Source organism: Microtus pennsylvanicus, chromosome 14, assembly GCF_037038515.1.
Source record: "Microtus pennsylvanicus isolate mMicPen1 chromosome 14, mMicPen1.hap1, whole genome shotgun sequence".
NCBI lineage: Eukaryota > Metazoa > Chordata > Mammalia > Rodentia > Cricetidae > Microtus > Microtus pennsylvanicus.
Window position 1 is genome coordinate 19,438,720 of NC_134592.1, and position 14,151 is coordinate 19,452,870.

A 14,151-nucleotide genomic window follows, 5' to 3' on the forward strand; every position below is an offset into this window, starting at 1 on the left:
GTATGCAGACTGGACTGTATTGCCTTTCTCAAAGGGACTAGCTCCATTGCCTTTCCAGTAAGGAAACTTCACACACAGGAGACACATGGAAACACTACAAGTCATGTTCGGCTGCTGGGGTATCCGGACTCCTAGGACGGCACACTTCCTTCTAATGGCTGGCTTCTGGCTGCCTTAATAGTTACAGGCAGGGGTAGTTGGAGTGCTGGGGGTGGATTTGTTTTCTTTCACCAATCCTGCCCTCTTCTAAACACCCCAATTCCACCTGGGTCTAGGGGAAGCACTTTAGGGAGTCTGGGTGAGCTTCAGGCTGGGGTTTGTAGGATACTTGGTGGAGGCTGATGTGCAAGTGTCTTGGGAAGGATTTCAGGCCTTGGGGGTGGAAGGAAAGAGATGAGAGAGGGAGGGAGGGGACTGGATTGCCATTTCCGGTGAGTCCACTGACAGTCACAGTTGCACTCCGCCTGGATTACCAGGCAAACCCACTTTGCTGGATGATGCTGGAGGCCCTGAGGGGGCTGTTTCAGGTTCTCCACAGATCTTTAGACCTTCGGATGCTGTTAGCTTCCAACACTGTGACAGTGGAGGCACCTGAGGTTAGGCGTCTGCAGACAGAGTAGAGCCTGCCCTGTTACCAAAAAGGTCACTCAAGATCGTCTCTCCGGGCTACAGTTTCCTTACCCGTGATGGGAAAATAGGTTAGAGTCTCTGTTCTCCGTGTAAAGCCTTGAGATCCATGTGTGCACAAGTGGGAGCCAATTCTGTTTTTCACTCCGAAGGCAAGGGATGTGTCTTACTCATTTACGTACTCCCGGTACCAAGCATGGTACAAGGCAAGCTCAAATGTTTGTTGATTGGCTTTAAGAATGAACAATACAGTAAAGCTTACAGGACGCGGGAAAACCAAGTAATATAAAATGACTAGGAAGTTACTCAAGCACCCAAAGTCTGACTTCCACTGTGCTCCTGTTTCCAGCCCCGCACAGGTAATGAGGACATGTTCAGAATATTCACAAGAAAACATTTAAAAGGAATGGAAGGGGAGTTGTCTCCCAACACTGTCTTTATTCTTCGAGAATTTCTTACGTGTATGCACATATTTTGACCACACCCACCTCCCACCCAATGTTTCCTTTCTCATCAGTTCTCTGTGACCCTTTTACTGCCGAATACCTTTCTGTGGGAGCTGTGACGTGTGGTGAGCCAGTGTGTTATAGGACCTATTCGTTATTGATACACTCCAACACCTATCCCTGCTAGGAAATAGAAGGAGACCCCCCCCACAGACCAGAAAATGTTTTTTTATGTCTGTCTGAAACAAAATCCTTTCTGAGTTTTGAACAGAAGGGCCTTGCTTCTTAATTGTTCCTTTCCTTCGCTCCACTGCGGAGGTGACTCCCAAGTCAGACTGTTCTAGCTGCAGCCCTGGCTCTGCCATCCCAGCCACTTGACCTTGGTTTAGTCATCCAGCCCATCTGGGTCTCATCGCCTTTATCTTTGTGGCAGAGCTGTGATGGCCCTGAGCTGCACTTGCAGGCCTCCCATTGGAGGGCGTGTAATCGACCAAGAGCTTCTGGAAGCTTCTGTGAAATATTGCCGGAGCTGCACAGAAGGTGTGCTTCTCGTGAGCTCTTCTCAGCCAGGATCAAACTTGCAAGGATGCTCTGGGAGACCTAGAGCTTCCCGGATGGCTGACTTTGGCTCAAGAACTCTTTGACAGATTTTCCAGATCTTTCTTAGACTGCAGATGGCCCAGAATGCTTATAACCATCACCCTCTCCTCTCATCTACTAGCAGTGTCTGCTGGCTACTCTAGCCAACCAGACAGTTCCTCATTTCTTTTCATGTATGCATTCCCCTTAATAAAAATATGAACACATTTAGCTCCCTTTTGGCACTGCTTCTGGGAGGATCTGAACACACGTAATGTGTTAAACGCCAGGGTGAGGATCAATGCAATGGTGTTAACAATGTTTCTTAGAGTGACAAGCATTGGCTGGGGCTCTCACCACCACCACCAGCACCACCAGCACCACCAGCACCACCAGCACCACCAGCACCACCAGCACCAGTACCTCCACCAACACCAGCACCAACACCTTCTCCACCACCACCAGCACCAGCACCTCCACCAGCACCAGCACAACCAGCACCACCACCCACCACCACCACCACCACCAGCACCAGCACCTCCACCACCACCACCACCACCACCACCACCACCAACACCAGCACCACCACCAACACCACCAACACCACCAACACCAGCACCACCACCACCACTACCACCAGCACCACCACCCTGACCCTATCCAAATTCGTTTCTTTGTAAAAAAAAGACAGAGATGATCATGACTCATCTCAGGTCACTAGGCAACTTCCTGCGACAGTGAGAGCAATCCTAGTTTATTGAGAATAAACAGAGTAATGAAAATACCCTCTGAAAATTTATTCGACCTCAAGGGGAAACAGACTCCAAATCCATTTCTAGCTGCTGAAACATGCAGTCATATTTGCTAAAGCAGCTAACTCCATTTTTAGTCAAATGCACAAAAGGTTTTGTAATGTTCTGAAGTCCCCGCCAGGACTCCTGACATCTGCGGATATACTCCAGTCTGCAAGCCAGGGAAGCTCATGTGCTGGTCCTGAGAGCCCTAGAATGTGAAAAAGAAGTGAAGTGATTATTTACATTTCACAGAGAAGCAAACAGGGAAGCTAAGTGACAGTTTCAAGGTCACCCAGTTGATGGTTTGGGGATAAAACTGTTTTTCTGCTCTGATGCTTTGCACACTGAACCATTTTTCAGATTTGATTCAGACTCTGTTCCTGGGGACAGTCCTTAGCAAACTGGTACAAAGAACTGGCTTAAAGCCTGAAAGACCATTCTCAAGTCCAGTTCCACCTAGCATTGGGAGTGCTGGGATTTCTAGAACCAGCTGTTCTGTACTGGCTGGAAAAAGATCTACCTACAATAGTTTTGGATGAGTTTGTAAGTATGTAGCAAGCCAATGTAGAAGAATCAATATGGAGTAGCAGATAAAGAGAAAATCGATAGAACAACATCATCAAATCGGGTGCTCACACCTCGAGCAGAGAAGATGAGCATAGCCTGATTCAGAAAACAAACAAAGGTAACATCATCAAATTGGGGCCGGGGCTACAAACATTCAGCAGAAACTGACTGGGGAAGCCCATGGGAGTCAGCTGTTAGGGGGTTCCCAGTGAGAGTCCCGCACAGAACAGTGTGCCCCTTCTTGTGAGGCTTCTGAGTTAATGAACAAAGAGTAGCAGAGAGACATCACCAAGGCACTGAAATCACTGAAAGTAGTGGGAAGCCAAGGCAGTCAGCTGGAGTCCTGAAGGCAGAGTTCCGGGTAGAGCAGCCCTGCATTCTTTCTGTGGATGAGCTTCTGGCCTCCTGTTCCCACTGCCAGCATGTTTATCCTATAGCAGGAACAATAGCAACCTCATGGTTGGCCTTCTTGTTGTCTACAGTATGGGTGTTTTTTTTTTTTTTTTGGTGATCAGACACATTTAATTGAGTTCTTCAGTGTAACATGGGTTAAATAAAGAGCCCAAATGCTAATTTAAGCAACCAGCTAGTAATCTAGTGAGCACTACCCTTACAATTATAAGTTACCAACCAGATGCTGGTTTGACACCTTCCTAACTGCAGAAAGGAAGCCAGTCAGAAGGCTTACAAGACGAACAGTATCACACTGTTAACACCAGAACATGTCCATAGAAATGAACTAGGTTTTTGTTCCTTTCCCAAAAAGGAAATGTTAAGGCCCTGAAAGGAGTCTGGTGGCTTCTATATCACCTCCAGCCAGAGGCAGAGGCAGAGGCAGAGGCAGAACTAGGGGTCAGGATTTTGACTAGGGTCAAAGCAGAATAGAAGACCTGACCATCTGGTTATTTATGTTGACTTTAGAAAGAAATCTTATAGTAGAAACCCAAAACAGGTAACTAATTTTTTTTCCTTTATAAATGCCAGATGATGTCATGCTTTATCTGGCAGATTTATTTTATTTTATTTTTTTTAATTTTTTATTTATTAAAGATTTCTGTCTCTTCCCCGCCACCGCCTCCCAATTCCCTTCCACTCCCCCAATTAAGTCCCCCTCTCTCGTCAGCCCAAAGAGCAATCAGGGTTCCCTGCCCTGTGGGAAGTCCAAAGAACCCCCACCTCCATCCAGGTCTAGTAAGGTGAGCATCCAAACTGCCTAGGCTCCCACAAAGCCAGTACGTGCAGTAGGATCAAAATCCATTGCCATTGTTCTTGAGTTCTCAGTATTCCTCATTGTCCGCTATGTTCAGCTACAGTATGGTTAATGCCCTTAGATTTTTGCTGTTTTCCTTCTTCCTTGGTCAGGAAGCTTTTTGCAGAATAAAAGGGAAGGGCTCCTTGCTTCCAGCATCTGCTTTTTTCTCCTTTTTATTAGCTTCATGAGAATTTCATACATAATAAATTTTGATCACATTCATTCCCTTTCCGCAAGGCTTGCAAGATCTGCCTCTTACTTCCCCATCCAACTCTTACGTCCTTTAAAAAAAGTCTATATAGTTCTGTTTGTGCTGCCTGTATCCTCTTGTGTGTGTTTCTCTTCTTCCACAATGATCCCTGAGACTTGTGAAGAAGGCTTGTGATGTAGTCGTCCCATTTAGGGTGGAGAATTCTGCTCTCGTTCATTCTCTCACCTCGATATACTGTGGATCCCTGTGCTAATGAGATCTATCACAAAAAGGAGTTTCTCTGATGGGGGTTGAGAGATGCACCGCTCTGGAACAATTAGTCTTTGAGAGTCAGTTTAATATGATGTCTATGTAGTAGAATAAGAGTGAAGGTTCTTCCTCAGGGTCTATGGCCTGCATAGCCACAGGCTCTTGATGTTTTCAACATCAAGGCTTTAGATAGCACATGACAATTTACCTTTATACTGTGCAATATATTTGGCCTTTAAAATGTTTATGTGATGTTATAGACTTTTGGAAGTTTATTTTGTAATATACAAAGAAGATTGATTTAATACATGTGGGGCCAAATGCATGCAAAAGCTAGTTAACTGTAAGCTTTCATTTTTCTCACAGTCACGTCTTTTTCTTGTCCAGTTAGCTTGTCTATCTCATGTCCAACAGCAAGATTATTCATTTACTCAAAGGTTTAACATTTTAAGACAAGATCTGAGTAAATAGGGAGTATGGGGACCTTGGGAGAGGGTTGAAGGGGAGGGAAGAGGCAGGGAGGGGGCAGAAAAAATGTAGAGCTCAATAAAAATCAATAAAAAGTTTAACATTTTAATATTTAATTTACACACTTGTTTTAATCATAACACACCCCACTCCTCCAGCAGTTGGGTTCTAGTTCTTTGGAGTATGGTGCGATGAATACTTTTGGCAGCTTCAGAGCTTTATAAGGACATCAGTGAAAGGACCACAGGACTCCTCTCTAGGGGGCACTAAGAAGAGGTGGAACATATGGTGTTTAGGATCAGGGACGTCAGATGCTCCAGTTGCCCTTGGTGGGAAGTGATCATGGTGGCCAAGGATTGGCATCCCTTAGTCAGCCTGGTTTGAAATTTTAGAACTCAGAACCTGGCTAATATCTATCCACAAATGAAGAGAAGCCAAGGGCACAAAGCAAATTAAAAGATCCAGTGTAAGGACTGATGTCTCAGCATTCAGCCTGGGAGGGACAGGACAATATATCGGTGCATAGCAGTTTGCTGAGCTCTGGAAGCGGGGAACCCAATTCGCTATCTAAGGAGCCAGGAGGCACCTTGCCTAGCCTCTTATGTCCATTCAGTGTTAAGCAAAAGCTTACTGTCGAGGTAATTAATGCCAGTGCTTATTGTTGGTGGTAATTCTGAGCTCGCGATTGCGTGCAGTTTAATATAAACATTCCTCACAGTGACTGGCAACAGCAATAGGAAACAAACGCCCTTTCTCTGGCGCTATACCAAGAACTGAAATGGACTTCCCTCTCTCATCCCAGCATTTGGGAGACGGAGATGGAATTTCAAGATTAAGTATAACCTGGGCTACCTAGTAAAACCACAGCTGTGTAAAATAAGAAAGACAAGGAAAGAGTGAGGATCTCTGACTCCAACAGCATACAGACGTGTGGGAAGACAGGCTGTGGAGACAGAGTGGTGACTCTGCACAGAAGAGTTCAGAAAGATTTCACAGAGGAAGAAGCAACTTTGGGCTGAGAACTGTGTAGGTATGAGTTTGCAGATTCGGGGCTGCTATGCGGTGGTTGGAACAGGGTGCTGCTGTGTGCAAGGCCAGCTTTTCTCTACTGGTGCCTCATCATTAATTTTAGTTTGACAATGCTTGTTCTGCGCTGTGTGCGTGAGACTGCACTGTGCCAACTCTCCTCCGTTCCCTCTCTAACGCCTTTTCAGGTCATCATTGGTTGGCTGCCTACTGTGCGTCAGTCACCATGCTGGTTCCTGGGGACACAGAAGAGAGGGGGCTGATATGATGCCTCACTATAGATCTTTTAGTTTAACAAGGAATCTGGGAGGTGAGCTTGTTATGTTAGAAGCCTGGGGCAGCGGGTGCTGGGCCAGGGAGACCAATCTAGCAGAAGTATGTTTATTTCTTTGGACCACAAACATAGCGGCCTCAAAGAGCAATTTATAATTAGCTGGTTTCTTCTGGAGGCTGTAGGGGAGAACCATTTTCTAGCGAGACCGTATCTCTTGGCTCACAGCTGCACTACTCACTCCCACCTCTGCCTTTGCCTTTATTCTTCACCTGTATGGCTGTCCTGTGGTCCTGTGACCACACCCACAGTCTAGGATAGTCTCTTCACTTCAGCATCTTTGCCCACATCTTGTCACATAAGGTAATGTCTTTGCAGGTGTTGGATTAAGGTGTGGGTATCTTTGGAGGGTATTATTTTCTGCCAACCTTGGGTGAATGGGAAGAGGTACCTCAAGAAGTAAGGTTTCAGTAGGGTAGAAGCAGAAATGGGGAAGTGACTTAGGAGCCTACTAGGTTGGTCTAGACAAGACATGCTGATAGCCTGCATGAGGATGTTGTCATGGATGGGAAGGCAGAAGTGCTGGAGCAAAACTGTCCCAGACCAAAAAGACTCTCTGGGGGTGGGCGTCTACAAGGGCAAGTGGGAGCCCCAGTTCAATGCCTTTAGAGGAGGGCCAAAGACAAGAACGCCTGACTGGATGATTCTGATTTCTAGGCAGTGTGGAGACCACGGAGAACTTTGTTTTCACATTAAGTCCAAGAAGAATTTAATATTGAGTAACTGTTGAACAGAGTAATATCTAGAAAAAGGTGGATGGGTTGTCAGCATGGTTTCAAAGAGAAAAACGGATTTCTAGGGCCCAAAGAAGCAGATATTTATAGAAATTGATTTTTCTAAACAACCATGCTTCCAGCCAGGTGTGATCCTGATCAGGTCAGGCCTATTTTCAACGACACGAGTGACATGACAGAATCACCGTGACAACGCCAGTCTAGAGATGGTACCCTACGGGGGCAGTATTATTTGTCACATATGCGCTAATACCTTATTTACACAACATCCCGGGTGCTGCCCAAGCAGAGGCCATAATGAGGGTCAGGATAATGAAAACTAGAATGTATCTAAGTGCTGTGATGCTCATTGACGCACAAGACAGAAGTCTGTAGCGCGTGCCATTAACTCTAACCTCCTGCACGGGCAGAGAAACTGCCAGCTTAATGTATTTATTTCTACAGTAATGAAATTGCCTTTATAGAGACCTGGGGACCTTAACAAATTTTGTGTTCCGAGCACCAGGGGAAATTTCATTTCCAGTGGCTTCTTATTGGATGACAACTGGAGAAAAAAATTCCATTGCTAATAGCTCAGAAGTGGTTACACCAAAGTCATTGCATTTCCTATTAGGCAATGCACTCGGGATCTATTTTATTCTATTTTTTTTTTTCAGGCAAGAGGGCTAATTGACATAAACCATCACTCTTGCTTCCTTCCCCAATTATAGCCACCTATCTTGGCAAGTCCCAAACCTCTCTACTGTGCCTGACCTTTGACCCTTCTTCCTTAGCCTGGGATCAGTGTCTTCCCTTCTTTGTGAGAAGAGAGGCTTTTGATTATGCACTCCTTCACCTCTCTGTGTTTGTGTATGTCTTTTGTTTTTCTTGGGGGGCACATATATGTATGAGTATGTGTTTGTATGTGGATTTGTTTGCATGTGGGTATGTGTGCCTCTCTCTCTCTCTCTCTCTGTGTGTGTAGGTCAGAGTCAGGTGTTTCCCACTGTTACATTATTGCTTGGAATCAGAGTCTCTCAATGAATCAGAAACTCAATGGTTGGATAGACTGGTTGACTAACCCAAACCAGGCATTTGCCTGTCTCCACCCACAGTGCTAGGGTCACAGGGGTGGGCTGCTTCACCTGGCTTTTTTTTTTTTTGGCAGGATTTCATTGTAGCTTTGGAGCTTGTCCTGGAACTAGCTCTTTGTACACCAGGCTGGCCTCGAACTCACAGAGATCCGCCTGCCTCTGCCTCCTGAGTGCTGGAATTAAAGGCATGCGCCACCACCGCCTGGCTGCACCTGGCATTTTATGGGTGCCAGAGATCAAACTCCGAACTTCATGCTTGCCCGCACCATTTCCCTGGTGTCCAAGATGGCCTGTTAAAGTCCCTAGATGTCTAATATGTATATATTCCATACTTTCTTCATCCATTCTTCCATTGAAGGGCATCTAGGTTGTTTCCAGATTCTGGCTATTACAAACAATGCTGCTATGAACATAGTTGAGCAAATACGTTTGTTGTATGATAGGGCATCTCTTGGGTATATTCCCAAGAGTGGTATTGTTGGGTCCAGGGGTAGGTTGATCCTGAATTTCCTGAGAAATTGCCACACTGCTTTCCAAAGTAAAAAACAATGACTTCTTGAATTTTGCATACAAATGGATGGAAATAGATAACACTATCCTGAGTGAGGTAAGCCAGACCCAAAAAGAGGAACATGGGATGTTCTCACTCATATTTGGTTTCTAGCCATAAATAAAGGACATTGAGCCTATAATTCGTGATCCTAGAGAAGCTAAATAAGAAACCCAAAGAAAAACATATAGGCATCCTCCTGAATATTAACCTTCATCAGGCAATGAAAGGAGACTGAGACAGAGACCCACATTGGAGCACCGGACTGAAATCTCAATGTCCAAATCAGGAGCAGATGGAGAGAGAGCACGAGCAAGGAACTCAGGACCGCGAGGGGTGCACCCACACACTGAGACAATGGGGATGTTCTATCGGGAACTCACCAATGCCAGCTGGCCCAGGTCTTAAAAAGCATGGGATAAAACTGGACTCGCTGAACATAGCGGACAATAAGGACTACTGAGAACTCAAGAACAATGGCAATGGTTTTTGATCCTACTGCATGCACTGGCTTTGTGGGAGCCTAGGCAGTTTGGATGCTCACCTTACTAGACCTGGATGGAGGTGGGTGGTCCTTAGACTTCCCACAGGGCAGGGAACCCTGATTGCTCTTTGGGCTGACGAGGGAGGGGGACTTGACCGGGGGAGGGGGAGGAAATTGGGAGGCGGTGGCGGGGAGAAGGCAGAAATCTTTAATAAATAATTAATAATAAAAAAGTCACTAGATGTCTCTTTTGTACTTGAACAGAATAACCGTGTATCTCACTTCTGTTTACTTTTCTTCAGTCTGAATAATAGGCTTGTTTTTCAAGTATGATGATTTGTACATACTTGAACATGGGAGCCGAGGGAGCAGATGAGGTATAAATAAATATAGATGGCTTTTCTGTTTGGGTCCTTCATTGTAGGACGATCTCAGTGTTTCTAACTCACTGCTAGTCTTCCCTTTAGAATCAGCACTCCTGATGCTCACTTTTAAGAACTCATTTAAAAACTAACAACCAAAACCAGGTATTTAACAACGGATCAAATTCTCCCCCTGCAGTCCTGGTAAACGAGTGTTTCATCCTTCCATTTGGAAAGGCGGCTGAAGGAAGACATATGTTCTTTGTTTCTGATGAGTTTAGTGTATTGTACTGATGAGCAAATTCTCTCCTCTTCTCTACCTGCTTCCTCAGTGGCCGTGCCTGCAGCAGCTCCACCAGCGTGCCAGCCCAAGAGTGCCACTAACGGGCAGCATCCGGTTCCCCGCCTCTCCATTTCCTCCCGAGCCACGGTGGTAGCCAGGATGGAAGGAGCCTCCCAGGGAGGCCTGCAGACAGTTATGAAGTGGAAAACGGTGGTTGCCATCTTTGTGGTGGTGGTGGTCTACCTCGTCACAGGTGGCCTTGTCTTCCGGGCATTGGAACAGCCCTTTGAGAGCAGTCAGAAGAACACCATCGCCTTGGAGAAGGCAGAATTCTTGAGAGATCACGTCTGTGTGAGTCCCCAGGAGCTGGAGACATTGATCCAGGTGAGCTGGGAGTGTGTGTCTAACATACAGCAGCCTTTGGCGATGGATGGTGGGCTAGACATGGCCTTTGTGGGTCAGGGAAATCTCTGCGGAAGTCACATTTGTAATATTTCTAAGAAGCCAGCAAGTGAGGGACATGCCAGTGTGGGAGTAGTGGGACCATGACATGGGACTAGGTTGTGTTATGTATCATACATTTTCAGATATGGTGACCAGAGGTGGCAGCGGGCAAAAGAATTTTAGATTTTTCAAATTCAAGTCCACTAATACATGTTGATTAACTCTGAGTTTGTCATTTTTCAGGAACCATATACCTTATTTTTGAGACATTGTCTCTCACTAGACTTGCACTAGTCAAATAGGTGAGTCTGGCTGCCTGCTGAGCCCCAGGGATCTTCCTTAACCCGGCTGAGATCATAAGTGTATACCACCATGCCTGTTTTTTTTTTTGTTGTTGTTATTTTTTCATGGATTCTGGGGTTGGAACTCATTTTAATGACCAAGCTAATATCACCACCCCTTAACATCAACTCTTATATTCTACATATGAGTGAGATTGAGTCATGGTTTGTTTACCTCTATGATTCCTATGTTACATGAGCAGTGTATACACCCAAGATGATGTTATAATAATTGACAAAGTTCTATAGACATCTGTTAGGAAGCGGGCACTTTACATATATTATTTCATACAACCTTTACAACAATGATAGTTGTAGTTTGGATATGATGTATCCTGAAAGGCTTAAACACTGAAGGCTTGGTTGACAACTGATGAACTTTTAAGAGAGACTGTATCATGAGGACCAAATCTCATCAGTGGATGTATCACTGATGAATTCATACCTTGATGGAATTACTGGGAGGTGATGAAAATTAGGAGGTGGTGTCTGATGGAAAGAGAAGGTTGGTCTGGACCTGCTTGTCTCAGGCAGATCTTGTCCTGGCATACTCTTGTTGCCCTGTCTTCCAGTTCCCTAGCAACCATAGGATGAGTAGCTTTTGCTCCGCTACACGCTTCTTTTCATGCTGTTCTGCCTCAACACACGCCCCTACTAATGGAGCCAAGCAAACATGGTTAACACTTCCCAACTGTGACCAAAACAACTCTTTCTTCTTTTAAGTTGGCTTCCTCAGATACTTTTCATGGGGATGAAACTAACACAGTGTTCAATGATGGCATTATTGACCTCACTCATTGAGTGAAGAAACACATTCTAAAGGACTGAGTAACTTCCTAAACACTGAGGTGTCAGCTATGTGGGATTCAGAGTAAGGGGTTGTACCTTGTCTCATTCACTGAATTCACAAGTCTTGTTCTATGATGAACTTGATTCTCTCTCAAATACGTGCCTGCATTCAATCTTTCCGTTACTTATGAACTAGAGAAGAACTGGGGTGCCTTGCATTTAACAGAAAGAATTTTTTGTTTCTTTTCTCCATACTTATTTAGTATTAGTCTTAGACTTGGGATATTTTCCAGTCTGTCTGCTATGACATAGGGTTTATTATCATGCCTATCTATAGTATTTATCACAATACACATTAAGTAGTTTTAGTTGCCAATAAAGAATTAGGTCATTGTGTTTGCTCTTCAAGTCTTGATACTTCACGTGTGTGCAAATATCCATGCTTGTGGATTAGTGCGACAACTGCTCACTTTGTCCCTGCCCAGCACTGGATATAGAGCTTCTAAGAAGCATAATATTTAAAAGTGATTTTCCTTAATAACTGGAAGGGTTTTATTTGAGCTGTGATCTCTTTGAGAAATATTACTGCATCTCACTGTAGTTGGGAAGGAGTGACCAGTAGATAGAAATTTAGATTTCGGTGCAGATTACTTTGAAAATGTGATAAATCAAAGCTCGAAGGCATAGTTTACATTACTGAGAGCAAATACAGAGTATTCGGAACAGCAAAATTCTGACAAAATGCCCAAATAGTTTGGAATAACCAAAGTTAAGATGGGTTTTCTGATAAATTGAATCACTTTTATACTGTAGCACGTCTGAGAGACTGATAGTTCACTATCCCTGAGAGTCAGAAAATGATAGTTATTATGAAGGAGATGGTCTCATTCATCACTTCTTCGGGTCATGTATCCATCTATGTATTCATTCTTGAAATTGCTACCAAGCTCCTCTGGGAGCAAGTTATGAATTGGGTGCTGGAGTTAGATAGGACGAGACCAAGACACAGCTTGAGGAAGTTGCTAGCCTCCCTGAGCTCTAATTTTTATTATCAAAAAAATGTAAACTCTTCTGCCCTTTGGATGCTGAAAGTCTAAAAGTAGGAATTCACTAGGAAGGGTTTAAACTGTGGCATTATAAACATTCCATAGAGGCTGGTGATGGATGTAACTGTTTGACTTGCTTGGAGCTTCAAATAGTAGTTCTTCTATGGGGCCAGTATTGGAATTGATAGACCGAACCCACGGTCTTGCAGATGGTAGACAAGTGGTCTAGCACTGAGCTGTAACTCAAGTCGCAAAGCGGCGTTTCCCAAGGGAGGTGTGGAAGTATGGAGTTTGCCTCCATGGTAGCATTTGACTGTATGCAGAGACATTTTTGGTTGTCATACAGTCGAGGTACTATAGATATCTCGTGGTTAGAAACCAGGGAGACCACTAAATAGCTTACAAAATACAGGAGTAGTCTAGTCTAACACAAATTAGTTGGAAAGATCTGAAAGAAGAAGCATGTAACCAATAATTTGAATTCTTTGAATTAGAACTATTTGAAAAGTGTTAGACCCCCAAAAGCCAGGAAATCAGAAGCCTAGGAATGTTCTATGGGTATTTATCTCCTTTAATCCTACAGCTATCTATCCCATAAGGATTGTCTTTGGTGCCTCTCTATAGATGTGGAAACAGACACCAGGAGGTGAAGTTATATGCTCTGAGTTACCTGGGTGGTAAGTGAACGATGCAGGGTTTATTGGTAGGCACGTTGATTGCCCATCTCATACCCTCCACCAGCGAGAGGGGTTCATTTAGGTAGATCATAGCTGAAGGGCATCTCAGTGATTTGAGAGAAAGCTACAATGGTCAGCACAGCTTGGGCTGAGATGGGTGGGAGGAGGCGAGCAGAGATGAATCTGTGGGAAATAGACGGGTGGGATTTGAAGGCCCCTCCCATGCTTTTCAGAGGAGTTTGGAATTTATACTGTAGGAAGTGGAGACATGATAGAAATTTCAATCTAGAACAGTAAGTCTTTTACTGAAGAGGAGGGTGGATTGGAGAGCGGAGAAGTTGGAAGGCCAATAGGGAGAATATTGCAGCACCATGTAATGTAAAGGAGGGCAAAGAGTGCGGGTGCTAGAGTCGGATGGCTTTGCCCTTTCACCCACTGACCTAAGCTCCTCCTTATTGTAAAGGGAGTAGTCATCGGTCCTCACTCGGATTCCAGAGAACACGGACATGATCAGGGCTTGGCGGAGAACCGGCACGTCACTGGCATCCAGGAACTGCTGTCTCTTTCCCCGACCAACTCTCTGCCTCTCTGCCTAGCCTGCAAAGAATGTAATGAAATGAGCAAAGGCGACCGTGCTCATGCATCTCTTTGGCTGTGGAGTAAGGCACCTCCAACGTGCTTTGGAACTTAGTTTCCATGGGATTGATACGACAGTCATTTGTTCTGAGAATTTCTTTATCCCTGACCCTCTCCCTTGTCACAATCACTTATCTCCCTGTTCCCAGTGCAATTTGCATCAGACACGTTTGCACTGACTA

At 44.8% G+C, this 14,151-nt stretch overlaps 1 protein-coding gene across 2 annotated transcripts in view; it reads left to right on the forward strand.

The window, feature by feature from the left end:
• Positions 1-14,151, forward strand: part of Kcnk10 (potassium two pore domain channel subfamily K member 10) — a 133,954-nt gene that overhangs the window by 50,171 nt on the left and 69,632 nt on the right. For both annotated transcript variants that reach the window (XM_075948053.1, XM_075948052.1), the window contains exon 2: positions 10,086-10,420. In XM_075948053.1, the coding sequence (XP_075804168.1) occupies positions 10,086-10,420 (335 nt within the window). The remainder of the gene's footprint in view (positions 1-10,085; positions 10,421-14,151) is intronic.